General features: G+C 36.5%; 2 protein-coding genes across 6 annotated transcripts in view; both read right to left on the bottom strand.

Annotated features, from left to right (window-relative positions):
• LOC141459698 (uncharacterized) overlaps positions 1–12,174 on the bottom strand; it is a 323,978-nt gene extending 311,804 nt beyond the window's left edge. For 3 of the 4 annotated variants that reach the window (XR_012461593.1, XR_012461594.1, XM_074139052.1), the window contains exon 1: positions 11,680–12,174. The gene's annotated coding sequence lies outside the window, so the exon portion shown is untranslated. The remainder of the gene's footprint in view (positions 1–11,679) is intronic. The other variant, XM_074139053.1, reaches the window with a different exon arrangement.
• A 676-nt stretch (positions 12,175–12,850) lies between these two features.
• atk (artichoke) overlaps positions 12,851–27,915 on the bottom strand; it is a 33,279-nt gene continuing 18,214 nt past the window's right edge. Inside the window, exons 3-14 of one of the 2 annotated variants that reach the window (XM_074139151.1) lie at positions 26,586–26,942; positions 25,461–25,766; positions 24,848–25,355; positions 23,896–24,268; positions 22,345–22,678; positions 21,337–21,925; positions 21,069–21,222; positions 19,673–19,855; positions 19,116–19,451; positions 15,934–16,193; positions 14,986–15,247; positions 12,851–14,348 (exon numbers count right to left, since the gene is read on the bottom strand). In XM_074139151.1, coding sequence (XP_073995252.1) covers positions 13,891–14,348; positions 14,986–15,247; positions 15,934–16,193; positions 19,116–19,451; positions 19,673–19,855; positions 21,069–21,222; positions 21,337–21,925; positions 22,345–22,678; positions 23,896–24,268; positions 24,848–25,355; positions 25,461–25,766; positions 26,586–26,942 — 4,120 coding nt within the window. In that variant the 3' untranslated portion in view covers positions 12,851–13,890. The remainder of the gene's footprint in view (positions 14,349–14,985; positions 15,248–15,933; positions 16,194–19,115; positions 19,452–19,672; positions 19,856–21,068; positions 21,223–21,336; positions 21,926–22,344; positions 22,679–23,895; positions 24,269–24,847; positions 25,356–25,460; positions 25,767–26,585; positions 26,943–27,915) is intronic. The other variant, XM_074139152.1, reaches the window with a different exon arrangement.

Raw genomic sequence — 27,915 nt, 5'->3', positions numbered from 1 at the left:
TTAAGCGACTATCTCCTTTACTAACTATTCTCAAAAGTTTTAAGTTCTTGTTCAAAACTCCAAAACATTTACCATTCGACCAGAAACCCGTAAACCGGAAATGCGATTTAACTACGATCCGGAAATTCAATTCGTTTATAAATTCAAGATTTTCATATCTATTTTAACTGTTTTCCAAAAGAACTACTGAGAGAACTACAACTTCATTCACATTTCTGAAGCGCCTGTAGCATTGTAAGTAATATTAGAAAGCAAAGATATAAAACTTTAAATTTAAGAAAAAGCTTTAATCGAAAGAGTAACTTTACAGCAAACGTTTCTGAGCTTTTTTCCCTTTTTTAATAACTTTTTTAGTAAAATGACACCAACAATACTAAATATTCTTGGGATGCAATCAAATCGTCATACTGTGTGGTTGTGCATTTCAAGAACAAGTCGCACTTACATAGCTGGCATGAAAACACACACACATGACTTCCTGTAAATGCTATTGCTCAAGCTTCTAAACTCGAATTATATTCTTTAATCTTTTTAAGCATTCACATTATTCTTACTACATTATACACTTTGTAACTGTACTCTGTCCCTGACAGTGATGTTGATTAGGCGACTGCAGATTAGGTAATCAGTGTGTAGTGGAATAGTAGTTGAGAGCAGAGTGGAACTATATTACACTCATGTGAGTGTAATGTTGTCTTATATAAGTCTAGTGAGTCGTCAACATGGTTAAATATGAGTGTTAGATGGTCCTGTATAAGTCTAGTGAGTCACCGACTTGGTTAAATGTGAGTGTAAGATAGTCCTGTATTAGTCTAGTGAGTCACCGACTTGGTTAAATGTGAGTGTAAGACAGTTCTATATTAGTCTAGTGAGGCGTCAACATGGTTAAATGTGAGTTTAAGGTGGACCTATATAAGTCTAGTGAGTGGTCAACAAGGTTAAATGTGAGTGTAAGATTGTCCCCTATAAGTCTAGTGAGGCGTCAACATGGTTAAATGTGAGTTTAAGGTGGACCTATATAAGTCTATTGAGTAGTCAACAAGGTTAAATGTGAGTGTAAGATTGTCCCCTATAAGTGTAGTGAGGCGTCAACATGGTTAAATGTGAGTTTAAGGTGGACCTATATAAGTCTATTGAGTAGTCAACAAGGTTAAATGTGAGTGTAAGATTGTCCCCTATAAGTGTAGTGAGGCGTCAACATGGTTAAATGTGAGTTTAAGGTGGACCTATATAAGTCTATTGAGTAGTCAACAAGCTTAAATGTGAGTGTAAGATAGTTCTATATTAGTCTGGCGAGTCGCCAGCATGGTTAAATGTGAGTTTAAGGTGGACTTATATAAGTCTAGTGAGTAGTCAACAAGCTTAAATGTGAGTGTAAGATAGTTCTATATTAGTCTGGCTAGTCGCCAGCATGGTTAAATGTGAGTTTAAGGTGGACTTATATAAGTCTAGTGAGTAGTCAACAAGGTTAAATGTGAGTGCAGAAACTGCATTTATGTTTACAGAAATTGCCACCAGAGTTCTCCACCAAATGGAGTATAAAGTCAGCTTGCAGTCTATTTAATGGCGGCTAACTAGCCTTTTATCTCTTTTATCTATTTCACGATTAAACAATACAAATTCTCAACTTTTTTGATTCTGTTAACGATAATTGTGTAAAACATGAAGTATTATCCCAAAAGAAATATTATTTATCGTATTTTTAAAGGGAAATTTTTTTCTTGCTTTAATCGAAAGTTTGTCAAATACCTATGGGAGAAATGTTGGAGAAAAATTTTTAAATTAATTATTTCAATGAAATTATTGAGTGCAAAGTATTGGCCAATCACAATGCAGTAAGGTTATAGGCTGTGGGCGGGTCATGCCCACCTCTAGTGTAACCACGCCCCGTCCAATGATAACCAGTTGTGGGCTGGTCTAAGCGTATTTAACAATGGTGCATCAATTTTTCTAAATCATTTACTATTTTCTCATATTTTATTAACTTTTCTTGTGTTTTTAGAATATATTATTAATCTTACGTAAATATTGAGAAAAAATGCTAAGAAATTATTCGAAAAAATCATTCTCAATTTTCAAGAAATCTTTTCATGAGTTAAGATGTTTTTCGAATAGTTTTCGCCAATAATCGACAGTTTCACTTCACTTTCTCATGAAAAGAATCTCGTATGGACACTCACATGACTTTTTCTTACCATAATTTAGGAATATAATTGAATTTTCTTGTAACTTACGTAGAATTGCATGGTGAAAAGAAAAAAGAGATCTAATTAAGAATAATGTTGATAGAATGCGACACATTCCCTCTGAACCAAACTATTAATTGAGGAAAAATTAAAAGCCAAACTGACATTTAAGCTTAAATACGCCATTAGATCAGCTTCAAATGAATCCGTTTTGGCTAATTCGTAGTAAATTACAGAAAAAGCCTTTCTTTAAAATTACATAGGACGTCATTTAAAATTACATTTAAAGATAGGGCGTCACGGTAGCCGAGCGGTTAAGAGGCTAGACCCGCAATGCTAAGATGTATTGTTTGGTTTAGTGGATTCGATTCCCAGTTTTAGGCCTTGGATTTTATTTAATGGTTAATAAAAGAAATTTTGTAGTAAAGTATGTTTGCTAGACGCCTCCGTCCACGTCACCTAATTTGGGTAGTTGGACGTTAAGCCCCGCCTGAAAAAATAGGCGATTACTTTACTTTTTTCACTTGATGGTTAACAAGGACTATTTGTCTGTAGCAATTTAAGTGCTTCATAAATCCACTCTGATACTCACTATTGGTGCTTTGTCGTCTTCTATTAAGTCTTGTACCGGAAGTGATAATCTCTCGACTTGTTGTTGCCCATCGTATTTTCAAAGAGCTGTTGTTTTGTTTCAAATATTTGTATTTTATTTTTGGGTCCTCCACCCACCCCCCCAAAACATATTTTCAGAAAATCGTGAAAATGAGGCTGGAGAAAATCGTGCGTAGAGGCGTATGTTCAGACTAGATTTTCCTTAAAATAAAAATTATTTTTCCTCTTTTTTTTTTTAAATTTAAAATATAACTTTGTTTACTTAGAAAACTGAAAATTGACAACCTCATGTAGAAAATGTTTTTTAATCATCAGCTGAACTACTCTTGAACAGATAGCTCTTTCTCGGCCGGCGATAGAAGATGATGAGGAATAAAGATACCTTGCGCTTGGATGGTCACAGGGACTTGATGAACCCGATGTATGTTCCACCTGATAACTTCAAAGTAATATTTATTTATGGTTTAGGGTTGAGTTAGCTTGTTGAACGAACAATAAGTTCATCTTTAGGGCACAACCAAGATTAATAAAGTTTGTAAAAAAAAAAAAAAAACAGGAAATCCTGTTGTGAACACTACTTTCACTACCAGCAATTTACGTAGTGTTAAAAATTTTCTAGAATCTTGAAATTTAGTAACTAACATTATTTTTATTTTAAATAATAAATAAATGGTCCAAAAGAAACATCTCGGTTAGATGATGATAAGACGAATATTGCCAGAGATACAGTTCCAAACTAAAAGCGAGAGATACGCCTATCTTCCAGTTGGTCCAAGTACTAATAAAACCCCAACAGGGAATGTTTAGAAAATTAACAGGAACTCAAAAAAAATACTGATATTCTTCCTAAATGGAAATTCGATTTACGAATCACATACTCAAAAAATGTTTTCGATATCATATTTTCACTTTTTTCCCCACTTATACTGACAAATGCACAGACTAATTGAGTAAAAGGATCTGCTAGAAGCTCTAGAAAATCCCCTCCTTCTAATCCAGAATCCTTAAACGAATCCCCAATCCATCTTTCTACGATACCACTTAATCCAATGCTAACAGCTTTAAATACACTCCTACTTTTTAAAATCTTTTATCACTAAAATTAACCGCTCGTCTTTCCTGATCATCCATACAAATTTTTGCCAGAGATGAACTCATCATGTGTTCAACACAGACATTAATTCCTCCAGAGTTCTAGTAGAGTAAAGTAAAGTAAAAGTAATGCCTAATTTTTCAGGCGGGTTTTACATCTACTTACCAATTAGGTGTCGTGGACGGAGGCAAATAGCAAACATACTTTACTACAAAGTTCTCATATTAACCATTAAATAAAATCCAAGGCCTAGACCGGGGGAATCGAACCCATTAAACCAACAATACATCTTAGCATTGCGGGTCTAGCCTATAACCGCCTAACATACTTTACTACAAAATTCTCATATTAACCATTAAATAAAATCCAAGGCCTAGACCGGGGGAATCGAACCCATTAAACCAACAATACATCTTAGCATTGCGGGTCTAGCCTATAACCGCCTAACATACTTTACTACAAAGTTCTCATATTAACCATTAAATAAAATCCAAGGCCTAGACCGGGGGAATCGAACCCACTAAACCAACAATACGTACATCTTAGCATTGCGGGTCTAGCCTATAACCGCCTAACATCCTTTACTACAATGTTATTAACCATTAAATAAAATACAAGACCTCTAGACTAGAGAATCGAATCCACTAAACCAACAGTACATCTTAGCATTGCGGGTATCGCCTACCAGTGATCTAGTAATGCTCCCCCCCCCCCATAATGCGACGACTGACACCTCGTGTAGCAGAGAAGGTACAGAAAATACTTGGAACCACGTGGAATATAGCATCCTATATTTCCATATGATTTGTTCAGGTTATAATGAAGGTGTATAAACAAAGAGTAAGATTCTTTAGAATTTATTGTTTAAAAAAATTATCTTTTCAGCCTCAACTTTCCAGAGTATCTACATTTGAGTTAAGTTCTAGAGAAATTAAGTAATCAAGTAGCGTCTTCAATTCAAACTTTATTTAATGCTAAAGTCAATTAATATTTAAGTAAAAGTACGAGGGTCGTTTGAAAAGTTCGTGCAAAAATAAAAACTACTTAATTTTTTGGGGTAAACCTTTTTTATTTTTCAACATAGTCTCCTTTTAGGTTATACACTTCGTCCAACGCTGCTCTAGTTTGTTGATCCCTTCCGAATAATAGGATTTGTCCAAGTCAGAAAAATTGCCATTCGTTTCTGCAATCACCTCCTCGTTTGAATAAAATCTTTTTTCCCGCCAGCCATTTCTTCATATTGGGGAACAAATAGTAGTCCGAGGGAGCCAAGTCTGGAGAATAGGGGGGGATGTGAAACGAGTTGGAACCCTATTTCCATTAATTTTGCGACCACAACTGCTGAGGTGTGAGCTGGTGCGTTGTCGTGATGGAAAAGGACTTTTTTGTGGGGCCAATCGTGGGCGTTTTTTCTTGCAGCTCGGTTTTCAAACGGTCCAATAACGATGAATAATATGCACCTGTTACTAGTTTTACCCTTTTCCAGATAGTCGATGAGGATTATTCCTTGCGAATCCCAAAAGACAGTCGCCATAATCTTTCCGGCCGAAGGAACGGTCTTCGCCTTTTTTTGGCGCAGATTCCCCCCTTGGTAACCCATTGTTTAGATTGTTCTAAAGGTCTCAGGAGTGTAGTGATGTATCCATGTTTCATCCACAGTGACGAAACGACGCTTAAAGTCCTGCGCGATTCTTCTGGAACAGCTGCAAACCGTCCTTGCAACACTTCACACGATTTCGTTTTTGGTCAAGCGTAAGCAATCGCGGCACCCATCTTGCGGATAGCTTTGTCATGTCCAAATGTTGATGCAAAATATTATGTACCCGTTCATTCGAGATGCCCACAGCACTAGCAATCTCACGCACCTTCACTCTTCTGTCATCCATCACCATATCATGGATTTTATCACTGATTTCTGGAGTAGTAACCTCAACAGGGCGTCCAGAACGTTCAGCGTCACTTGTGCCCATATGGCCACTCCGAAAATTTTGAACCCACTTATAAACTGTTCTAATCGAAGGTGCCAGAGTCACCATAATGTTTATCAAGCTTCTCTTTAGTCTCCTCAGGCGTTTTGCCTTTCATAAAGTAGTGTTTAATCAACACACGAAATTCTTTTTCGTCCATTTTTTTGAAAATCACTCGACTTCCTCGATTCAAACGAATGCCAAACACAAAGAAATAGACCGATCTGGCTGAAACTTGGTGTGTGTTCTTCCAAGAGATGCTACTAACTAAACATAACCTCGATACGCGCCAGTGGTGCTATCTCTCTGACTTTGCACGCACTTTTCAAACGACCCTCGTATAAAGCAAAAAAAAATTGTAGTTACAAATAGTCGTGCGAGTATTTCGTAAAAGATTTTTTTTTCAAAACTTGGTCTTTGTAGCTGAGATTGAATTATTTTTTATTATTTAAAAAAAAACAACAAATTGTGACAGTTATATCTAACTCAGGGTTCAAAATTTAAATTAAGTATAATTCATAATTTAAAAAAAATTCAAATCAATTAATTGATGGATAAGCTTTTTAAATTATGGCTTGCAATTTGCATAAATTTTTGTAATTAAAAGTAAAATTCCAAATTATTGTAATTTGGACGAAAGAAAACCTTACTTATTGAATCAAAATTTATAATAAAATATTGCACATAAGTGAAATCAATAAAATGTACAATGTACTTTTCAATTTAGTCGTACAGATTGCAGCACATGTTTTTTTTTTAGTTTTATTCCAATCGACAATTTGTGGCAAATAATGTTAAAAATAAATCAATTAAGCCATTTATTTATTGAATTAAATACAATAAGTGAATATAAACAATTAACAAACAATAATAAATTAGCTCAAATCAGCTGTACAGGGCTGAGGCCTCTTCATAAAGAAGGTAAACTGTTAAAACTCTTTGTTTACTGACAAATTATTTTTATAAAAAATAATAAAATAAATTTAAACCAAAGTACAAAAAGCTGTAAAGAATTTTTTTTTATCAATTTGGCAAATTTTATTTTTTACTATTACCTTATCATTTTATCTACTTATACTTAAGTGTTCTCTCGTTACAGACAACACTGTCCATCACCGGACAGAGTGAGCTGTAAGAAGCTCCTAGAAAAGAAAAATCTAAGGGTCAGCTGCTGGATTCGAACCCGGGATCTCCGCGTGGGAGTCCAGTATGCTAACCTCATAGCTAATCCCTTCCCTATATTATTATCAATATTTTTTTTTCCCGGCGCATCGACAGCGTGGCCATTAGCGCCGTATTATTATTTTTTTTTTTTTTTTTTTTTTTTTTGCGCATCAACAGCTGAGGTTATTAGCGCCCGGAGCTTTTTTCAGTGCACTGCCGGCCTCCGGACAGTGTTCTCTCGTTACAGACAACACTGTCCATCACCGGACAGTGAGCTGTAAGAAGCTCCTAGGAAGAGAAAATCTAAGGGTCAGCTGCTGGATTCGAACCCGGGACCTCCGCGTGGGAGTCCAGTATGCTAACCTCATAGCTAATCCCTTCCCTCCGTATTATTATTATTACTATTATTATTATTGCTATTTTTTTTTTCGCATCAACAGCTGAGGTTATTAGCGCCCGGAGCTTTTTCCAGTGCACTGCCTCCGGACAGTGTTCTCTCGTTACAGATAACACTGTCCATCACCGGACAGTGAGCTGTAAGAAGCTCCTAAGAAGAGAAAATCTAAGAGTTAGCTGCTGGATTCGAACCCGGGACCTCCGCGTGGAAGTCCAGTATGCTAACCTCATAGCTAATCCCTTCCCCCCCTTCCCTATTATTGCTATTATTATTATTACTACTACGATTGCAAAATTAAAGGAAGAATAAGGAATTCTGTTCTAGTTTCACCGTAAAGATTGAGATTTCTCCTTTATCCATTTAATAACTAAGCCAGAGATGGAATGCATACACAGGGTAGCCCAGAATTTTGAAGTAATGATTACCGAATTAAGGGATAAATTGAGGAATTCTCGTCACAAAGTTCAAATTTGATATTTCGCTCGGGTGCCAACTGAGGTCGATATTGTCGATTTAGTTGAAATTGATCTACCGGAAGTACCACTTAACTGAATCGATGTCCCCCCTCCCCCCCAAAGTATTTTGTGATTTTCTCAAAAACGGTTTCAAAGTCTTTTTCTTCAAACCTGGTATTCTTACTTTATATATGTAGATCTAAAACATTTTATTAGGCTCCTGAGCTTTTTTTGTTTTACAAAATTTCGAATCGTACATTAAACACACATAGATTTGTAACCTTTTCTATTATCCGGATGTAAGGTTATGGCCCCAGTAAAGTTTACTGTTCAGTATGATGTAGGTTACAAACTGGGTAGTCTTGGTACGAATTAAATTTGACTCCATATTTCTGGTGTTAGAATCTTGATGTTAGTAGTAATTTGAAATTCGTGCGTGTATTCACAACCGGATGTTTTACTTTTGTGGGGGGGGGGAAAAAAAACATCCACTTTATCACATATTTCCTTTGAAGAACAGGTTAGAGGAAGTAACAGGAAATTGTATGAACGCAATAACAGAAGAAGATAAATTTAAGGCAAAGCATCAATACTGTGATTTTCCACAAAACAGCCATCCTGTGATCCTGTGATTTCAGGAGTACGCGGGAGGAACTAGAAGCGCTAGATTTCCCCCAAACCCATCTATTACCTGTTGTCGCCTCGCCTACCCCCCCCCCCCTCACCACCCAGAGCATTGTAATGCTAAGTAATTAATATGGCGGCTATGCGAAGCTGTTCGCCGGCGAGCCCTTTCTTGAAAGTGACATTTGAACGTCTCGTAAGTACCCACCAAGTAGTGGGTGATTAATGGAGGTCTCTTCTAAGTCTGCATAGTAGAATATATCGCTATATAGTACAACAGCGTCCACAATAATGTATCTGCTTTATTATGAAAAATTTACTCCAGAATCATTTATTTATATATTTATTTGCTCTTCGTAGGCATGGAAAGAAATTTGAGATTGTGTCAAAATTTTTAATTAAGTGTTTTTGCAAGGAAATGTCCGCTTTCAGGTTCTCCTGAGCCCAGAGAAGTTGTTTTCTTTTTCATCCTAAACCTCAGGAAGAAGAAACTTCATATTAAGATTGGATCCAACCAGATGATCTGATTGCAATCTGGAGATTTAACCTAACCTAACCTAACCCAACCCAACCTAACCTAACCTAACCTAACCTAACCCAACCTAACCTAACCTAACCCAATCCAACCTAACTCAACCCAACCTAACCTAACTTAACCTAACCTAACCTAACCTAACCCAACCTTACCTAACCTAACCTAACCTAACCTAACCCAACCCAACCTAACCTAACCTAACCTAACCCAACCCAACCTAACCTAACCTAACCTAACTTAACCTAACTGAACCGGAAGTACTGCCGGTCTTTTTATTTACTTTGAGATTTTCTTAAAAACGGCTTCAACTATTTCCTTTAAATTTTCTAATCTCTAATGTTAGTCTACAACTTATGCTTTTTCTTTTTTTAAATTAATTTTTCAAGAACGATTCCCATTTAAAAGGGAATCAAAATTTCCATTTAAAAGAGTGGGGGAGGTGGCTTTCTTCCTTTTAAACATACAATTTTAGTATAATCTACGTCTCTGCGGGTTTTATATCATAAAAGATGTTTAAATTCTTAGTTTCCTCAAAAATCCCAGAACTACCACTTATTCAACGGATTTTTTTAATTCACTTTTCTGATTTTTCTTTTTTTGTCCAAAAATATTTTTTTTAATTGTCTTTAAATTTGATATTTATTTAAAAGTATTTATTTGAACAATTCTTTTATGAAAATTACTTTTTAGGCGTAGATTAAAATGTTCATATAAATCAACAGCTAGAGAATTTTAATAAGAGGAAGTCCTGTGAGTCTTCGCAACAGATTTTATTAATTTATTTTAATTTTTTTGATCAGATAGTGATTGTAATAAATGTAAAAAATTGTTTTAAACAAATGTTGGATAAAAAATAACACCAAATAGTTGTAATATTGGTTATAATTTTTTTGTGAATAGGTTAGGTTAGGACCTGTTTGCAAAAAATTGCCCCAATATGGTATCCATATTGCAGTAAATTCCAAGATGATATCTATCCAACCCAACCTAACCTAACTTAACCTAACCTAACATAACCTAACCTAACCCAACCTTACCTAACCCAACCTAACCTAACCTAACCTACTTTTTTCTCAATTCTATTTCATGTTCACTTCTTTGGGGGGGGGGGGTCTTTATCTGGTTATTCTTTACATTATTGATATATTATCTTTTTTTTTTTTTACATTCTCCAAGTGCAATAGCAAACTTTTTTGAAACAGATATTTCATTAAAATATACAGGGTAACGGGCCCTTGAGTCTGAAAAAAGTGTTTGGTACTTTATATTTCAATTTAATCCCTACAAAGGGTTCTTAAATCCATTTAGCGATCATAATCCTTTGACCTGAAATGTCCCCCCCCCATTGCTGAATGGATTTTTCCACTTTGTGTGTGTGTGGGGGGGGGGGTATTTTCCATTGTACACATACGTACACATAGATGGCTGAAAATATCTATTTTAATAAAAATTTTTTTGTTCAGAAACGGGTTGTTGTTGATGTTGTAGTCAAGAGCGTGGTTTTGTAAGTGGGTGATCCTCAGTTCGAATTTCGTGTATGGCTATTTGTTAGAAGAAATTTGTTTATTGTAGTGTTGGACATTAAGTCCCGCCTGGAAAAATTGGCGATTACTTTACTTCTCTTTTTTTTAATAATTTTTAAAAAAAAAAAAAAAAAAAGAGGAAAATTCGGAGAAAATAAGGCTTCACTCTAATGTTTCAATTTAGTGTATTGTACGGCTTTACAAAAACAGAACAATGTTGGTAAAAGTTAAATATGTTAAAAAAAAAAAAAAAAAAAAATGCTAGTTCTTACTAGCGGAAGTAAAAAAATTACAATCGAGACAAAGTTCCGTTACCGGAAATGTCCATTTTGAGGTTCTCAGAATGTGGTTTTTTATTTTTTGAAAATGATCCGGGTTTTTGTGAACCACTGGCTCAAAAAAAAAAAAAATAAAAAAATTGAAATGTTTTTGAAAAAATCGTAACTTTTAATATTGTTTGTGTATAGCCGGAAATGTGACAGTAGACTAAGCGATGTAAATCCGCTTACCGGAAGTACCACTTTAAAAAATGAATTTTTTTTACTTTTCTGAGATTTTAAAAAAAAAAATTGCATTATTATTATTAGATAAGTGTGTACTTATTTAGAACGGAAACGTTTGTTTAAAAACTTTTTTTTCGTCAGAATTCAATTAAGGGCACTTCTGGTAAGAAGATCACTTCCGTCTAAAGTGCCCGTTAAGCGAAAGTATCGTCTAAACACTTAAAGTAATATCAAGCAGGATTAAGTGGGGGTTTCTATGAAAAATTCTCTTTCCGGAAGTAGATTTTATTTATTTATTCATTTTTTTTTGTTTGGCACCGACGATTTCCTCCTAATGACGTACATAGTTTCCATAATTATAAATTTAGAATTTATTTTTTTACGGTAGGGAAAATTAGTTTTAGTGTATTTTGTTGTTCGGATAATTAGACTTTGAAAAATTGCAGTAAAAGATGGTCGTGTGAGTATCAGCGATAAATTTTTTGTTAGTCATGCTGATCGTTCAGTCTGGACAGACAGACTGGTTAGACAACATACATTATTTTTAAATATTCTAAATATTATTTTTGTAAACAAAAATAATAATTTAAATAAAGATTTATAAATGTTTAATATCTGACCTCGATAAAAGAGACGATGGTGGAAGCTGTGCTTTGTATATGGAACTGTGTTCTGAAATTTTCACCCAAACTTCATGGGAAAAACCAAAATGCACGAATAATCCGTGAAATACGGTGAACAATTTAATTTTCTTTTCAAATTTTTTTTTTTTTTTTTTTTCTCCCGATATATAAAAGTAGATAGAATTAGGCGGTTCTGGTCACTTGTGACGACATCAATAGAAAATGAACGTTATACTTTTGAGGGGGAATGGACAAAACAAAAAAATGATAAAATGAAAACTATGTGAACACGCTATTTGCTCGCTAGTGTCGAGTGAACTGGGCGTGTTGACTGTGAACAGCGAGAGCCCCCGGGAACCTGCGACCGACCTTTACAGCCTCTACAGCAGCCCATATCTGCGCATGATCCATCCTTCTTTACCTACTTCTTTACCAACTAACGTAGGATTTCTTTCCTTTCCACTGTTGCCTCAACTCTGCCCCCTGAGTCGCCCCATATCACCCACTTTAACTCTCTCACTCTGTCGGTTTTATTACAAAAAAAAAAAAAAAAAAAAAAAAAAATGCATCTTTTTCTAAATACCTACTTCAAGAATGATAAATATCTACGTCAGACTCATTCTGTGATTGTGTGTGTGTGTGTGTGAGTGTTAGTGAGTGAGATAAAGACTCCATTACTATCTTTCTCAATGCTCACTTAAAAATGAAGTACTGAAGAGAGGAACAAGGGAGTACATCATTTAGTCCTGGAATTAGAGATGCAGAACAATGAGGATTCCCCTTCCCAATAATTGTAATTAGCAACATTCTCCAGAGTTCAGCCAATCATCATACATCCAGAAATCCATTTCCTTCCATAGTTTGTAAATAAATATCCACTAAAGTAGTCCTTCTTTGCAAAAGAACACAAGCTTACAATAATATTGTACAGAAACTATGTTGGACGACTTAAAACTGATAACATCAGCTGCAAGAATTTATTTTTCTATCACCCGTTAGCGTGGTTATTTTATCTGGATTAGCTGTGGCTAGGATGAATTTTTGTAACAGTAAAAAAAAAAAAACTATTCAAAAAGTATTCATTCTCGGGGATCTTGCAATGACCACCTTCATAACCACTGCACAAATAAAAGGTTTAAATAAATAAACTAAATAACTTTTTTCTTTTTATTAAAACGTTTTATTTCACAAGTATTTCTGAAACAATTCATTAAAAAAAAACTGGTTACAATGCCATCTTTATAATCAATCTAATCAATAATATCGATATGTACATAATCATAACTTCTGAAATATCGATTATGAACCAGTCTGGCCTTTAATCAATTAATTATATGAATTATTCAATAATTGATTTAAAAAATAAATTTAATATACAAGCTATACAATAAAAATATTTATATACATACACTCGATAAAAAAGGATTACCAGAAAAATCCTGAGATTGAAATTTACAGGATTTTAAATTGCGATAAAAATAATTTGATTGAGATCAGAGGTACATTGAGGTTGCAATTTAATTTTTTTTTTTATTTAATATCTATAACGGGTTAGAAGTTAGGATGGAGCTCCCAGAACTTATTAAGATTTTGAGGGAGTATTATTTTTTTCAATCGATTTGTTCAGAGTTTGATTGATCAGTTTGTGTATCGATAGTTACTTTCTAGTATTAAGCGTCAGAACTGATAGGCTATCAAAAATTGTAAGAGAAGCGGTGGCGAGTTCAGCTGATAGAAAGGTTACAGAAGGTAGCAGTGGGTGGAAAGATGGAAAGATACAAACACAGGTGATAGAGTAAGGATAAGCAAACCCTTCATGAGGATTGGCCTTAGAGTTTCCTACAAGAGCCAAACCTAGATAAGGATTTGCCAAGAGAAAGAAAAAATTGGTAACAGTATCTCTGTGTGGCCTAACAGCAGTCCAACAAAACCTGATTTCCGGTAGGAAATGAAGTACTGAAGGCTTCCCATAATCAGGCAAAATTATATCCGAAATAAATCCCAGGGATTTGGCTTGTAGCTTCAACAAACGCTGTTAGTTAATATTCTTCTTGTTCAGCATTTGGCATTAGGACTTGAGTCTAGGGTTAAGCTGCGCCAAAAAAGATTTTTTTTTCTTAACAATGGCTTCGTTTTTTGGGGGGAGAGAGAACATTTTTTTGATCATAAGTGAAGTGCTAAAGTTTAAACTTAAGGTAAACTTTTTTTCTATGCAACTAGGCGCAAGAAGACTAGTACGAATAAATAGTACTTTAACGACCATTCAGGAAACGTCTTTATAGCAGCGCCTTTGCCAGAAAAAGCTGGCGGACCAATGTAAGGCCTTAAATTGGTATTATTATAGTTCTTAAAATACCAAGAAATCGATTGGTTCTTTTTACTTTTTCCCGTTGACTGGAATTCACCATTTTTCAGCACCGGTTGTGGTCCTTGTATTTCTTCGGCAATCGGCATCGGAGGACTCTGCGGCTGGGCTACCTTGGTGATTATAGGCCGGCCAACTGGTGTCCTGACTGGAGGCAGCTGGCCACCAGGTGCCAGGAATCCGGATAATGGTGATGGACCTCCGATGGTCTTGTTGTTTGGCAGTGTTTGACTGTTCGTGGTTGTTGGGAGGATTGTTGATGAACTGGTCGCCATTGGTGTTTCCCACATTTCTGATGAGTCTAGAAAGCAGATTGAAGGGGGGAAAAAATACTATAAAATTGCTTTGGATCTTAAAAAAATTTGTTTTTATTTATTATTAATTAATGGGAGGGGGAAACGCTGCAACGACGTATCCAATTCGTATGCGATCGTTCTTCTTCGGTTATACTCGTAATATATCGGTTGAAATCGGCCCATGGGACATTCGATTTTGCTGATTTTTTCCCCCCTGAAAATGGTTTCGACGATTAACTTTAAAATTTGAATTAAACCAAGTTAATTATTGCTGAGATTTCGCTGCTTAGAAGATGCATTTCGATTTGATTCTACAAAATAATAGGATGAAAAAATCAATGCCAGTTTCAGTCATTATAAACTTCAATTATGCCGAGCTTTCGACCTAGGGAGAAGGTCCATCTTCAGGGCTTATTTGCAATGTACTGTTTTTCATCATTAGAGGGTTGGTGTGTCTTCTGTCTTGTCTGTCATGGACTGCATGTTCATAATGACTGTTATAATGACTCTGAAACTGGCATTAAATTTTCATCTTATTGAAACTATGATTCAGTAACCAAAAATAATACAGTAACTACAAAATAATGTTCTAATTCTGCACTATGCAATAGTTGCACCTTCTTTCTAGGTTTAACCACTCACCTTCTACATAGACTTCACGAAACGACAACGGTGTACTGGTCTTCGAGGTGCTAAGATATGTTTGGATGGCTCCTATGTTCGTTGGTGGTATAGTGTGAACTACTTCTTCAGAGGCTATTTCGGTCGATGTAGTGATCAGATCGAATTGTGTTGGGTTCATTCGATTGTATTGGAATAGCGCTGGTTGATTAGAAGCTGGCTCTTTTATGGTATCAGTCGCACGGATCACCGATTGGTCTTGAACTTTCCCAGCTGCACCCACCTTTGGTAAAAAAAAAAACATCACCTACAATCTATAACAAGCTCTGACAAACTGGAAATCCAAAAACAATCTGCAAATTGGATAACATCAATATTGGTGCTACCAGTCTAATCCTTCGAAGATTCTGTGCAGTGGTACCAGGGGGAAGCTTCTAGCTGCCAAAGACATCATTTAAGTCAGGAGATTTTTCACTTGCGTCAATTCAAATGACTGCATTTTCCGGTGTGAATGGTCTCAGAGAGGCAGAGTTTGAAAATGACTTTTGGTGGATCTGAGGAGGAGAGACTGTCATCTTCCATGGACTAAATCTGGACTACAACCTGATTCTAGGCAGAATTAGGTTGTGCCTATAGAGCTGGATAATCAGCTGATTTTATCAGTCACATGTATTTTTTTTTGTATTCCTTTCAAGTTTCGGATTTTCATCCACCATCAGAGGTTTATGTTTGGTGTGATGAATTGGACTTCAACTGTGTTCTCGTCTTACACTATACTTACTTAATAACTTCCACTCAATTGAAGTCGAATTCTCTGCACCTGATGATGGATTAAAGTTCGAAATCGCTCAGAGGCAAGCGTGATCTATACAGCTTCCCCACTGCTTACTTGTTACTAAACTTACTAGCCCATTAAATTTTTAAAGAACCCAAAAATCAAATACTTCAAAGAAACCACCGATTACCTACATTGGTCACTATCAAAGATTTAGCCGTTGTGCTGATCCAATCATTTGGTCGGCCAACCGGAAACACTTTCTTCCCGCGTTCTTCAGTTTTCTTTTCATAAGGATTGAAAATTGGCCGAAAACCACCGGAAACATCGGACAACATCGGTCTGAATCCTTCTTCAACTTTGTTTGGCGGCGATGGTACTTGCTGTACTGTGGCCGTGATTCCAGTAAAACGACCCCGGCCATCTTGCTTACGACTGGAGCCCCAGAAATTTCCTGGAGAAGATTAAAAATAGTCTCAGATTATTTTTAAAAGTTATTTTATTCCAGCCACTTCAATCATAAAATCATTTGAGTTAATTACCAATATTAACGAAAACGCAGGGGTCGCCAAACTTTTTTTTTTTGGATCATCGACCCCCCCCCCCATAAAAGTAATTTTCAGTTAATTAAAATGAAACTATCGATTAGGTACTTACTGTGTTTGTACATTTATTTTATGATTTTTCAAACATTTATTAAAGTAATTTTACATTGTGTAACAATAGTTTTATGAAAAATATCTTAATGTTGAAATTTAAATACCTTTATATTTATTAAATAATAAGTAATTATATAGGGAAGAGATTAGCTATGAGGTTAGCGTACTGGACTCCCACGCGGAGGTCCCGGGTTCGAATCCAGCAGCTGACCCTTAGATTTTCTCTTCCTAGGAGCTTCTTACAGCTCACTGTCCGGTGATGGACAGTGTTGTCTGTAACGAGAGAACATTGTCCGGAGGCCGTACAGTGCTCTGAAAAAAGCTCCGGGCTCCAATAACCTTAGATGTTGACGCGCCTTAAATCATTAAAAAAAAAAATTAATTATAAATAAGTAAAGTAACTGCAGGTATTGCTTCTTAATTAATGAGAGATGGGTGTGCAATGGTGTTTCTTTGCAAGGTTCCGCCATATTGGGTTCGAAATTGTTTTACCCTTTCACCCCCTGGCTCAGATCGACCCCCCTACTTTTGTTAAATAGACCCCTAGGGGTCTACATAGACCATATTTGGCGACCTCTGACGTAGACCAATAAAATAGAAATTCCTTTAAATTCAAAATTCAGAAAAATCCCAAATAGTAAGTGAATTAATTAATAAATCTTGAAAAATTAGTGAACCTCCATGCATGTTAAATCTTGAAAGCAAGAAATTTTTTTAAAAAAATCCTTTACCTTGTGCAAGGGTGCATCCTTCGAAAGTATTGCAGAAGAAGGTTTTTTAGTTTGTAAGTTGGTAGGATAACTGCAGTTGCATACTTATTTCAAAACTAGTAAAAACTTAGGATATTCAAGTTATATAGTCACTTCACCCAGAAAATCTTATCATAAAACCTTGGCTGTCCAGAATCTTGTAACAGCATCCAAACCGCCTAGATCTGTAAGAGTTCTTCTGAGAATTGTCTTAGGAGGAAGTCATGCGAGTGTGCACGCCAGTTTTGTTTTCTAGAATGTACTAAAAAGCGGAAATAGGGTTCATAAATCAAACAAACCAAAAACAAAAGTTTTCAAATACTTTTTATTGAACATAATTTTATTATTAACAATTTTTATCTGTTAATCACAGATCCTCATTCCAACATGTAATATGAAATTATAACATCAATCTGTCGGAGAGTAAAGTAAAGTAATGCCTAATCTTTCAGGCGGGTTTTACGTCCAACTACCAAATTAGGTGTCGAGGACGGAGGCGACTAGCAAATATACATTACTACAAAGTTCTTGTATTAAACATTAAATAAAATCCAAGGCCTAGACCAGTGGAAATCGAACCCACTAAACCAACAATACATCTTAGCATTGCGGGTCTAGTCTATAACCGCCTAACATACTTTACTCTATAAAGTTTTCATATTAACCATTAAATAAAAAGCAAGGCCTAAACCGGGTGAATCGAACCCACTAAACCAACAATACATCTTAGCATTGCGGGTCTAGCCTATAACCGCCTAACATACTTTACTATAAATTCCTCATATTAACCATTAAATAAAATCCAAGGCCCTAGACCAGGGTAATCAAACCCACTAAACCAACAATACATCTTAGCATTGCGGGTCTAGTCTCTTAACCGCTCGGCTTTCGTGGCGCCCAATCTGTCGGAAAGTAAACATTTTAAAAACACTTTTACGAATTGAGATGGTTGGAAACAGAGAAAATTTCACCTAATCACGGATTTCACGGAATACATCCCAAAATTTTCTAACTTCTAACTCATGAAGGGAAAACCAAAAAATGAAGAAATAGAAATGGCCCTATAAAAAAAAATGCCAAGTCATTAATAAAATTAGTGCAAACAATTTTTTGACATCGACTATTTCGGCCCCCCCCCAAACACGTTGGATTTTTGGAATGAAAATTTATAAGACTGGGGGGGAGTACAGAAATTTTAGGAAGTTCTTTTTAGGCGACCAAGAATCGATCAAAACGGGATGGGTATTACTTTGATCTTCTTCAAAGAGGAAGAAAGATGATTTACCAATTTATACGTTCGTAATTTTTTATTTGTATTAATGCTAAGCTTTCGACCTGGGAACTAGGTCATATTAGAACGAGATTATCATCTAAGTCAAAACTTGACATTAACACAAATAACAAAAATTCCGACTGAAATTGGCACCAGTCACCAAACAGTCACCAAACAAAAAGTACAGTACTCGACGATTGATCCTCTGTATCGATTACCATAATCGATGTTTTTGTCATACCTGTGACTCCATTAAAGTTAACAGTAAATTCATGGATGATCAAGGTATCCGCAATCAATGGTTACCCGCAGTTACCCGTTTAATCAAGGACAGGTGAAAAGCTACTCTATCAATGGGTGCCTAGCAACTGCGTCGCTTTGGGAATGATCCGAGATTAAAAGAGATAATAAATCAACTTCTACAGAATGCTATAACTAAAAAATTATAAGAAGAAGCAAGTTGAAAGGAGGTAATATAATACCCGACTACTTCTCAGTTCTAGACAATAAAGTAGTAGTAATATTGTACTTAAATATTTTTGGGTTTAAGAACTTTGTTAAATTTTAAAATTGTGATATTGCCAAGTGCATACATTGACCAGGTGAGGTGAAATAAATAAATCACATGTGCAGAGTGAATTAAAACCTTGAAGTGAAACTAAAAGACAATTAGAAGATTATAATTAGTTACTTGCCTAGACTGATAGATGGCAGTGGCATACCGAAAAATGTATACGTGGTTTTTGGTTTATTATTTTTCGCCTCATCAGCTGGTTTTGCGTACAAAGTGGGCGTATCTCCGGCAACAAAATGCGACATTGGCGGCGGTTGTCTAGTAGTGCTACTTTGTGGCGGAGGTGGCACAATAGCCGTAGGTATTATGGTACTGCTTGAGGCTAACTGTATCGGCAATGAAGCGTTCTCTTCGTATTCAATATAATCTTCGTAGAAATAATCAGTTTCTTCGGGTAGTGGCTTTCGGTTTGGATCTTGGAACGATGTGGATGACAATTGTTGTGTCGGTCCTAGAACTGAGTACTTTAATTATCTAAGCAATTGATTGGTTAACCAAAAATATTGAAAGCTTTAACAAGTCATAGAAGATTGCAGCACACGAACTATCTGTGACTAGTGGACTTAAAACTTTATCAACTTACAATGTTTTGTTTTTAATCAATACTTGAATGGTACATAAGTTAAAAAAATAAATAAATAACATTAAATACAACACAATATAATCTATTCTACTGACTATTTGGTGGTATCTGTTCATCACATAATGGATCAGCATATTTGGGCTCTGGACACCCTTGTCTAGCCTGCCTGTATTCCAGAAATTCTGATCCATCCATACAACGAGGACCTTGGTACGGTCCACCGTCTTTATTCCAACTGTTCAACCAAACAAGGCCGCAGGAACATCTGAGGGGATTGCCTGGAACAAAAAAATAAAATAATAGAAATATTAATTATTACGTTGGGCCTTACCGTAAACGGGAACAGTGGATTACAATTAAACGTTCCAATCTCCACCAAACCCAATCCCTACCATTCAAAATCCTTGGAACAGTGTAAAAATATTCCTTACTACGTATCCAAACAAACCATCTTCTCTATCCTGAAGTAAAAAAACAGAGAAACCAGAGACTATGTAATTAACATTCCTTAATCCTCTATACTGTCGCCTGTTAACCCAGAAATATCCCTGATAACTCTCTTAGTCGAGTAAAAACGTGACATTATCTTATATCCTCGTGACATTCTTTCCAGTGAAAGTACTAGTGTCAATGAGGCGCCACGATAGCCGAGCGGTTAAGAGACTAGACCCGCAATGCTAAGATGTATTGTTGGTTTAGTGGGTTTGATTCCCCTGGGTCTAGAGGCCTTGGATTTTATTTAATGCTTAATATGAGAACTTTTAAAGTAAAGCATAGTTAGGCGGTTATAGGCTAGACCCGCAATGCTAAGATGTATTGTTGGTTTAGTGGGTTCGATTCCCCCGGTCTAGGCCTTAGATTTTATTTAATGCTTAATATGAGAACTTTTAAAGTAAAGCATAGTTAGGCGGTTATAGGCTAGACCCGCAATGCTAAGATGTATTGTTGGTTTAGTGGGTTCGATTCCCTTGGTCTAGGCCTTGGATTTTATCTAATGGTTAATAAAAGAAATTTACAGTAAAGTATGTTAGGCGGTTATAGACTAGACCCGCAATGCTAAGATGTATTGTTGGTTTAGTGGGTTCCATTCCCTTTGCCTTGGATTCTATTTAATGGTTAATATGAAACTTTGTAGTAAAGTATGTTTGCTAGTCGCCTCCGTCCACGTCTATCTAATTTGATAGTAGGAGGTAAAGCCTGCCTAAAAAATAGGCAATTTCTTTACTTTACTTTACTAGTGTCAGTGCGTTTTATCACTTAATTAAGAGTGGGGTTATGATTGGACAGTTTTCTCCCCTTATTTGTAGCAGTTGTTGGTGCAGTAGTTATGAGCGTGGTACTGTAATTGGGCGATCCCCGCATGTGGCTATTTTTTATTTTTAAGTAAAAAATGTTAATAGTAATTAATAGTAAAATAGTCATGTGATTTTCTAAACCAGATATTTTTTTTTCTCTGGATAATCGATTTAGTTTATATTTACAGAGCTTTACCTTCGATATCCAATTGGTAAATAGTGGCTCGTAATGGTTGCATGGCAGTTTCAGAAACCGAGACTAATTTATTGTTGCGCAGACTCAGAAATCTCAAATGGGACATTTTAGAAAATGGCGAACCTTGTATTGCGCAAACTCTGTTGCCGTCCATCTTTAAAAATAAAGAATAATAATAATAAATAAATAAATTGCCTTAAATAAGTGAACAAGATTTCTTAAGTGCATTTTTTTGTTTCACATATGTATTTTTCATGAAGTTAAATACCTTGAGCTGGATCAAGGAATCCAGCTGCGGTAAAGAAGGACTGTTCAGCCGAGTAACTCTGTTGTGACTTATGTCTAGGATTTCCATGGATTTAAGACCTTGCAATCCTGCTCTATCTAAGCTGGTTAGATGATTATGGCTGAGATTCAGCATAAGTAGATTTGGTACACCGGAGAATGCATCGCTAGCCAGGTGTGTCAATTCATTTTCTTGTAATTCCACCTCGGTCAACTGTGGCAAATCTGAGAAAGCAGCACTGGGCACAGAAGTCAATTTATTTCTAGATAATCTCAACGAAAACAAGGAAGGATTCGAGCGTACAATATGTGGTGTCAAATATTGTATTTCATTAGATTCAAGATCCAGTACTGTAAGATTATCCATCTGGGAGAATGTTCCATCGATTAGCGTATGCAATTTATTTTTGGATAGATTCAATTCGGCTAAAGATTTTAGCTCGGATAATGGTCGAATTAGTTGGTAGATTCGATTGTAACTCAGATCTAGTTTCTGCAGTGATGGTAAACTGCGCACAGCATCCGGAAATGTGTTCAAAGAGTTACGTGATAAGGATATTTCCCGCAGATCCCTGGAAAAGTGAATTAGAAATTAGTAATTACAAAACAAAAAACTTAATTAATTAACAAAGAGAAAATGGACTGAAGTAATTATTAAGCAAGTTATAGAACCCTGTAGGTAGAAAGAGACTAGCCACTTCTTCAGGGATTTTGGCGTCCCTGCGGGTATCCCCAGTCTAACAACACTCAGTATAGCTCAAACATTCACACAATACGCATGGGGTCTTCGTAGAAGTGTGTAACAATACAGGTTTAGCGTAACCACGGATTCAATCCAACCAAGCAGACATACGCTGTGCCAAAGGATGATTGGTGTAGACTTGAGAGGCATAATAACGATTCACCAGTACTCAAGCAGTAAATTCCAAGAAACAGACATATGATTGCCGTTACCCTAACTTGGAAATTAACAGAACAACAGAAACTATACCTATTGTGCTCCAAAGCATTGACGTCCATGCTGGTCATCTGATTGTTGCTAAGGTCAACTTTCTTCAGCGCTTTGTTTTCCTTCAACAGAGCTGGCTGTAGTCTGTCCAGTCGATTGCTGTGCAAATTCAGATCCTGCAATCTTCGTAGATCTCTAAACGCTTCTGAGTGTATCAACGTTAACCTGTTGTCCTGTAAGTCTAAATATTCAAGCCTGCCCAGGCCGTCTAGACATCTTTCATCAATTTTCTGCAGTAGATTTCCGCCCAGCGAAAGTCGTCTGAGTAGTGGTATGGAGATAAAGCTTTCCGGTGGGAGGCTGTGTAGTTTGTTTCCTGTACAGAGGTGAATATCCTTCAATAAACTGTTGCAGATGATTTAAAATATCTTGCTGGACAATTACATCACAATCTTTCACTGAAATTCTCAAGATTCTAACTCATAAATACTCTCCAGTCACAGAATGTTGTTATTTAATTCTCACCTTCATTGTTGTCTTTAACTGTACATCCCACACAAATGTATCATCCTCTAAAACGCCATTACTATTCATTGTAATTTCTTTTCACCTGTATAACTACGAAAATCAAATTTGGGACTGAATTTCTAAATTTGAAAAAAAAAATTATGAACCGGAAATGCGATTTTATCACATAGATTTTTAAGCAGATTCTCGCTTACCATGGGCTTTACTTAGACTGAAGGCTTTCTTGATATCCCCCACTCTAGAAGAATAGAATTAAAAGACGCTTTTGACAACTTACCGCAGAAGAGCCATAGTGAACGCTCCTTTTTACGTCTCTTACCGAACTACACAGATCTTAACATACGTTTAATCACCCAAGTCGCCCAAAACCTGATACAGGAAACTCCACTTCAACCTACAGTCACACGCAAATCCTCTAGCTCAAACTCTTTCTTCTAGATCACTTCCTGGCAACCCAACAGCTGTATGGTTCAACCAAACGCACCAAACTCCAAAGTATTCGAAGTCAGAAGTAATCACTCCTTTTTACTCTAACCGGACTATAAAGATCTTAACATTCCTTTTATCACCCAAGCCTTCAAAACCCAATACAGGAAACTCCACTTCAACACCTGCAGTCACACGCAAATCCTCTAGCTCAAAATCTTTCTTCTAGAACTCTTCCTGACGTCTTAAAAGTCAGTGGCCTCCAGATCTCTACTCTAGTTAAGAGAATGGACTAATAGTTCAATCTTTTGAAGAGTTACCACTAGGTAACTTCTCCACTCGTCTACTGGTACTGTTTACTGTTATAATTGTTACTTACAGCACCAATGCACTAATTGTAGCACAAATAAACGAGAAAAACAAAGGTTATCTTGCAAATGGCCTCTGCGTTCTAATTTAAACTTGTTTTGATTATTGAACTTATCTTCGGTTATAAAAGCTGTATAATGTTGGTAAGAATTGGTAAAGACTCTGAGTTTGAAGAAATGTTTTTGAGTTAGAACCTTGATGACGTAGCAGTAAGAGAGAAAATCTTGTGAGTGTCCATATCAGGATATTGGTCCTTAACAGGATACTAACCATTAAGATCCAAAGATCTTAACGCAGGCAATAGTAGTTCAGGAGAAGGAGCCCTTGGTAGCTGGGAAATCTGATTGTTTGACAAGTACAGATATTCAACACCTCTTGGTAGACCTGGAACTACAGTGGTCAAACGATTGTTGCTTACATCTAGATCGAATAAACGGTCCAGATGTGGAAACGTCTGTGAGCTGATCGAATCAATGGCATTGTACGAAAGGTTGACATGTTCCAAGGATGCGGTGCCCAGGAAGGAAGCTGGATCTACCACTATCAATTGGTTTTGGCTCATGTCCAGTCGACGTAACGAGGGTAGATTGGCCAAGACTCGGCGATCCAAGCGGCGAAACTCGTTGTGAGATAAATCTAAACCCTTAAAAATAAAATTAAAAAATTAACTTTATTAATATTTCCATTAGTAGAGGGAGTAATGAATTGACCATCTTTTCTTCTTTAACAGATCCTGAGGGAAAATATCAGACAAGTTGGGTTTTTAAAAGCCGTGGAACTTCTTTACTGAAGTAAAAAAAAAAGTAAAGTAATGCCTACTTTTTCAGGCAGACTTTACATCCAACTACCAAATTAGGTGTCATGGACGGAGACGACTAGCAAACATACTTCACTATAAAGTTCTCATATTAACCATTAAATAAAATCCAAGGCTTAGACCAAGGGAATCGAACCCACTAAACCAACAATACAACTTAGCATTGCGGGTCTAGTCTATAACCGCCTAACAATATTTTACTACAAAGTTCTCATATTAACTATTAAATAAAATCCAAGGCTTAGACCAAGGGAATCGAACCCACCAAACCAACAATACATCTTATCATTGCGGGTCTAGCCTATGTCTGCTCGACTGAAATAAAGCCTTGTGTAAGTAGACAAGGTACAATAATTTAAAAGTACAATACATGAACAACCATTTTCTCTAAAACATTTTAAGTACCTTTAAAGATGGCAGATTCCAGAGCGGCATCTCAAGATAGTTGGACAGTGAATTATTTCTAAGTCTTAGCTCTCGAAGCGCTGGCATGCCATTGAAAGCCTCCCTTACCACTCTCTTCAGATGATTATTGTTCAGATGAAGTCTCTCCAGCGTGGGATGACCTCTCATCGCGCCGAACATGATATCCTGCAATCTATTGTTGCTCATGTCCAGAAACTTCAGTCTAGGTAGTGTATCTAGGAGGATGGTCAACGCCATTATGTGATCTAATTCGTTCTGTACTAATGATACCTCTTCTATACTGCTTTCGTATGATTGTAGGAAGAATTCCGGATATATTCGTCTAATGCGATTCTCACTTAGATCTAGTTTCTTTAGTTGCGGTAGACGATGGAAAGCACCCCGTTGTATTTCCACGATCTTGTTATTGTTCAAGTAGATCTCCTGCAAGGGTGGGATGTCTACGAATGAGGTTTCTCTCAATGCATCGATTATATTATCGTCCAACCTAGGAATTCAATTTATGAACGGTTAATCTTTGGGGAACGCACAGATTCTTTATTCTGTATTCAGGAAACTAACAAACACGCCATGTTTTTTCTTTACATCTCACCTTAGTACAGCCAGATGAGGTAGTTCCCTAATTGATCGACCAACTTCACCAGCATCCACGATATTGTTCTTGGAGAAGGCGAGCTCTTTCAACGAAGGCAGACGTGACATGGCTCTTGGATGGATCCATGAAATACCACAGCCGGTAAAGTTGGCGATCACTAGCCGTGGAAGATCTTGTAAAACGGAAGCTTCAAGTGTTTTCAAGCCTGGAGAGCCGATGATTTGAAGGGTTTCTAGGGAATCCAGATTGTTCACTCTGCCAGGTGTTAGCTCAGTCAAAGATGGCAGCTCTATGTTGATGTACCTAGGGCAAGTTAAAAGTTAGAATAATCAATAGCATAGTTTGTTTGCCGTGCGGTGAATCTTTTAACGAACTATTCCGAAAAGTGAGGACTTATCTCCGTAGCATGGTCACAAAATACAAGTCATGAGATCATTTGTTGCGTAACTCTCGCGACAATAATATTTTTCCATTTCTTGACTAAGAAATCCAGGAAACAGTTTTTGGAAATGTGTCAATTGAGTAGAACATGGACTTCTCTAAATACTTCCGATCTGGTGAGGCCTTTTGTTTCCTCTTCAATTACTTGGCTAAAACTCATAAACTATAGCCGCACTCAAACATTATGTACCTTTACAGACGAAGTATGATTCTGCAGAAAGCTACAAAACATCTTCTAGGACGCAGAAGGTTTTGGCTTCAACCAATTTAAGGTTGCAGCAACCAATCCGAACTAAGTGGCTAAGTTTCGCCCAGAACAAAAGATTTAATTACCCTGAGCCTCCTGCAGAGGTTCAAGCCTGGAAACCCTCCAAATCATCGGGTCTCCAGGAAGTCCAGATTGTTCACTCTGCCCGGTGTTAGCTCAGTCAAAGATGGCCGACTTTCTGGGTCTACCTTACCAAAAACTGGCAAACACTAGCCCGTCAAAGCATTTTTTTAAATCAAGGAAATCATTATAGATCTTTCTAAGTAGCTTTAAAGCTGGTTGTAGCTTTAAAGCTCCTTCTTGTTCCTGCAAGAAGACTATAATAATGCCCTCCACCCAAATGAAGACTACCTTTTTGTTGACATTTTGTTAAAATTCTACAAAGGAAACTTAGGAAGTCGAACGCTATGTACCTGAGTTTAGGTAGATTGGACATATTGGGTATCCTGTTCAGATGTCCTGCCTTCAGGGTAAGCGCTTCCAGTTTGACCATAGTCTCCAGTGATTCTTCCGGTAGGCTACGTAGTTCATGCTCCACAATGAACACCTCCAGCAGGCTGTCTTCTAATCCGGCCAGCCAGTTGGCTGCAACTCTCTCTAGCTTGTTGTCGCGCAACATTAGACGAACCACTTTCAAAGGTGAAAACGCCTGGCCGGGCAGTGCTGTCATTGCATTGTTTTCTAGGATCAGCTCATCAACTGGGCGGGTCACTTGGGTGCCAACAGATTTCAAACCTGCGAGTACTGTTGATAATTCGCTGTGGCTGCACCTGATGGCAAAACAAAAATCAGTAATTTTAAAACCAAAGTAAAAATAAATAAGTTTTGTTCCCACAAAAAATTAAAAAAAGTATTGCGTTTAGGGAAAATTTAGGGAAAAATTAAACTTGTTTAAGAGAAGTGGCAACCCTGTTTTTTTAACTCTGGTAGTGTGCAATGTAACCACGAGGGCAAATTTCCAAAATGTTTACTTCTATTGTGTCAAAAAAAAAAAAGAAAAGAAGAAGCTCCTATTGAGATAAAACTTTAAGCTCCTGATAAACCTTAACTGTTAGTTAATTGAAGTGGCATGTGCTCGTATAATAACAAACAATAGAAGTTGGCAGTACGTACAAACCTGATAACTCAGAAAGGAAGTTGTACGTAATAACGGCTGTTGATAAAGTAGACAGATTTTCTACTGGATCTATAATCAATCTACCAACAGGAGCTCAAGGTAAAAACGTTTGTGCGTGTTCAGTAGGCCGTTAATTATAGTTGTGGCTGTTGTGGTGTTGCTCAACAATTCATTGAGTGGTTGCTCAACAGGTTATTTTTTTTGTTTTTGTTTTCTTTGATAGTTTGTTGTCGATTCTAATTGAACTCGTTACTTTCTTATCGATTGTAACCTTAAGTCTTTTATCTTAATTTCTTTTGATTCTGAATGATTTCCTTCGATATCAAGTTGATTAAAACTACGACTGAACTTTTTTTTTATAACCAGGATTTCTTATATTAGCCCCGTCTCTTGCTTGGAAATACTTTTTGCACCTCTTGTAGCTATGTAGCTTTTAGCTTGGAGCTTTTAAAAAAATCTGGAAACCTCGCATAACTTTGATCACTGAATTTTTGCTAAATTCAATAAACTTATCCTCAACTTTATTTGTTCACTTATAAGTAGACGATCTTAAAGATATTTCTCTTTGAAATTTTCTTGAAAAGAATTACGAACGAAAACAACAGGTCAACAACGGTGACGCAAAA

The sequence above is a fragment of the Rhodnius prolixus genome, unplaced genomic scaffold (assembly GCF_049639745.1).
Source record: "Rhodnius prolixus isolate KJV_2025 unplaced genomic scaffold, Rpr scaffold_17, whole genome shotgun sequence".
Lineage (NCBI taxonomy): Eukaryota > Metazoa > Arthropoda > Insecta > Hemiptera > Reduviidae > Rhodnius > Rhodnius prolixus.
The sequence above is the reverse complement of the archived record's forward strand: the minus strand, read 5'-3'. Positions and strand labels throughout refer to the sequence as shown.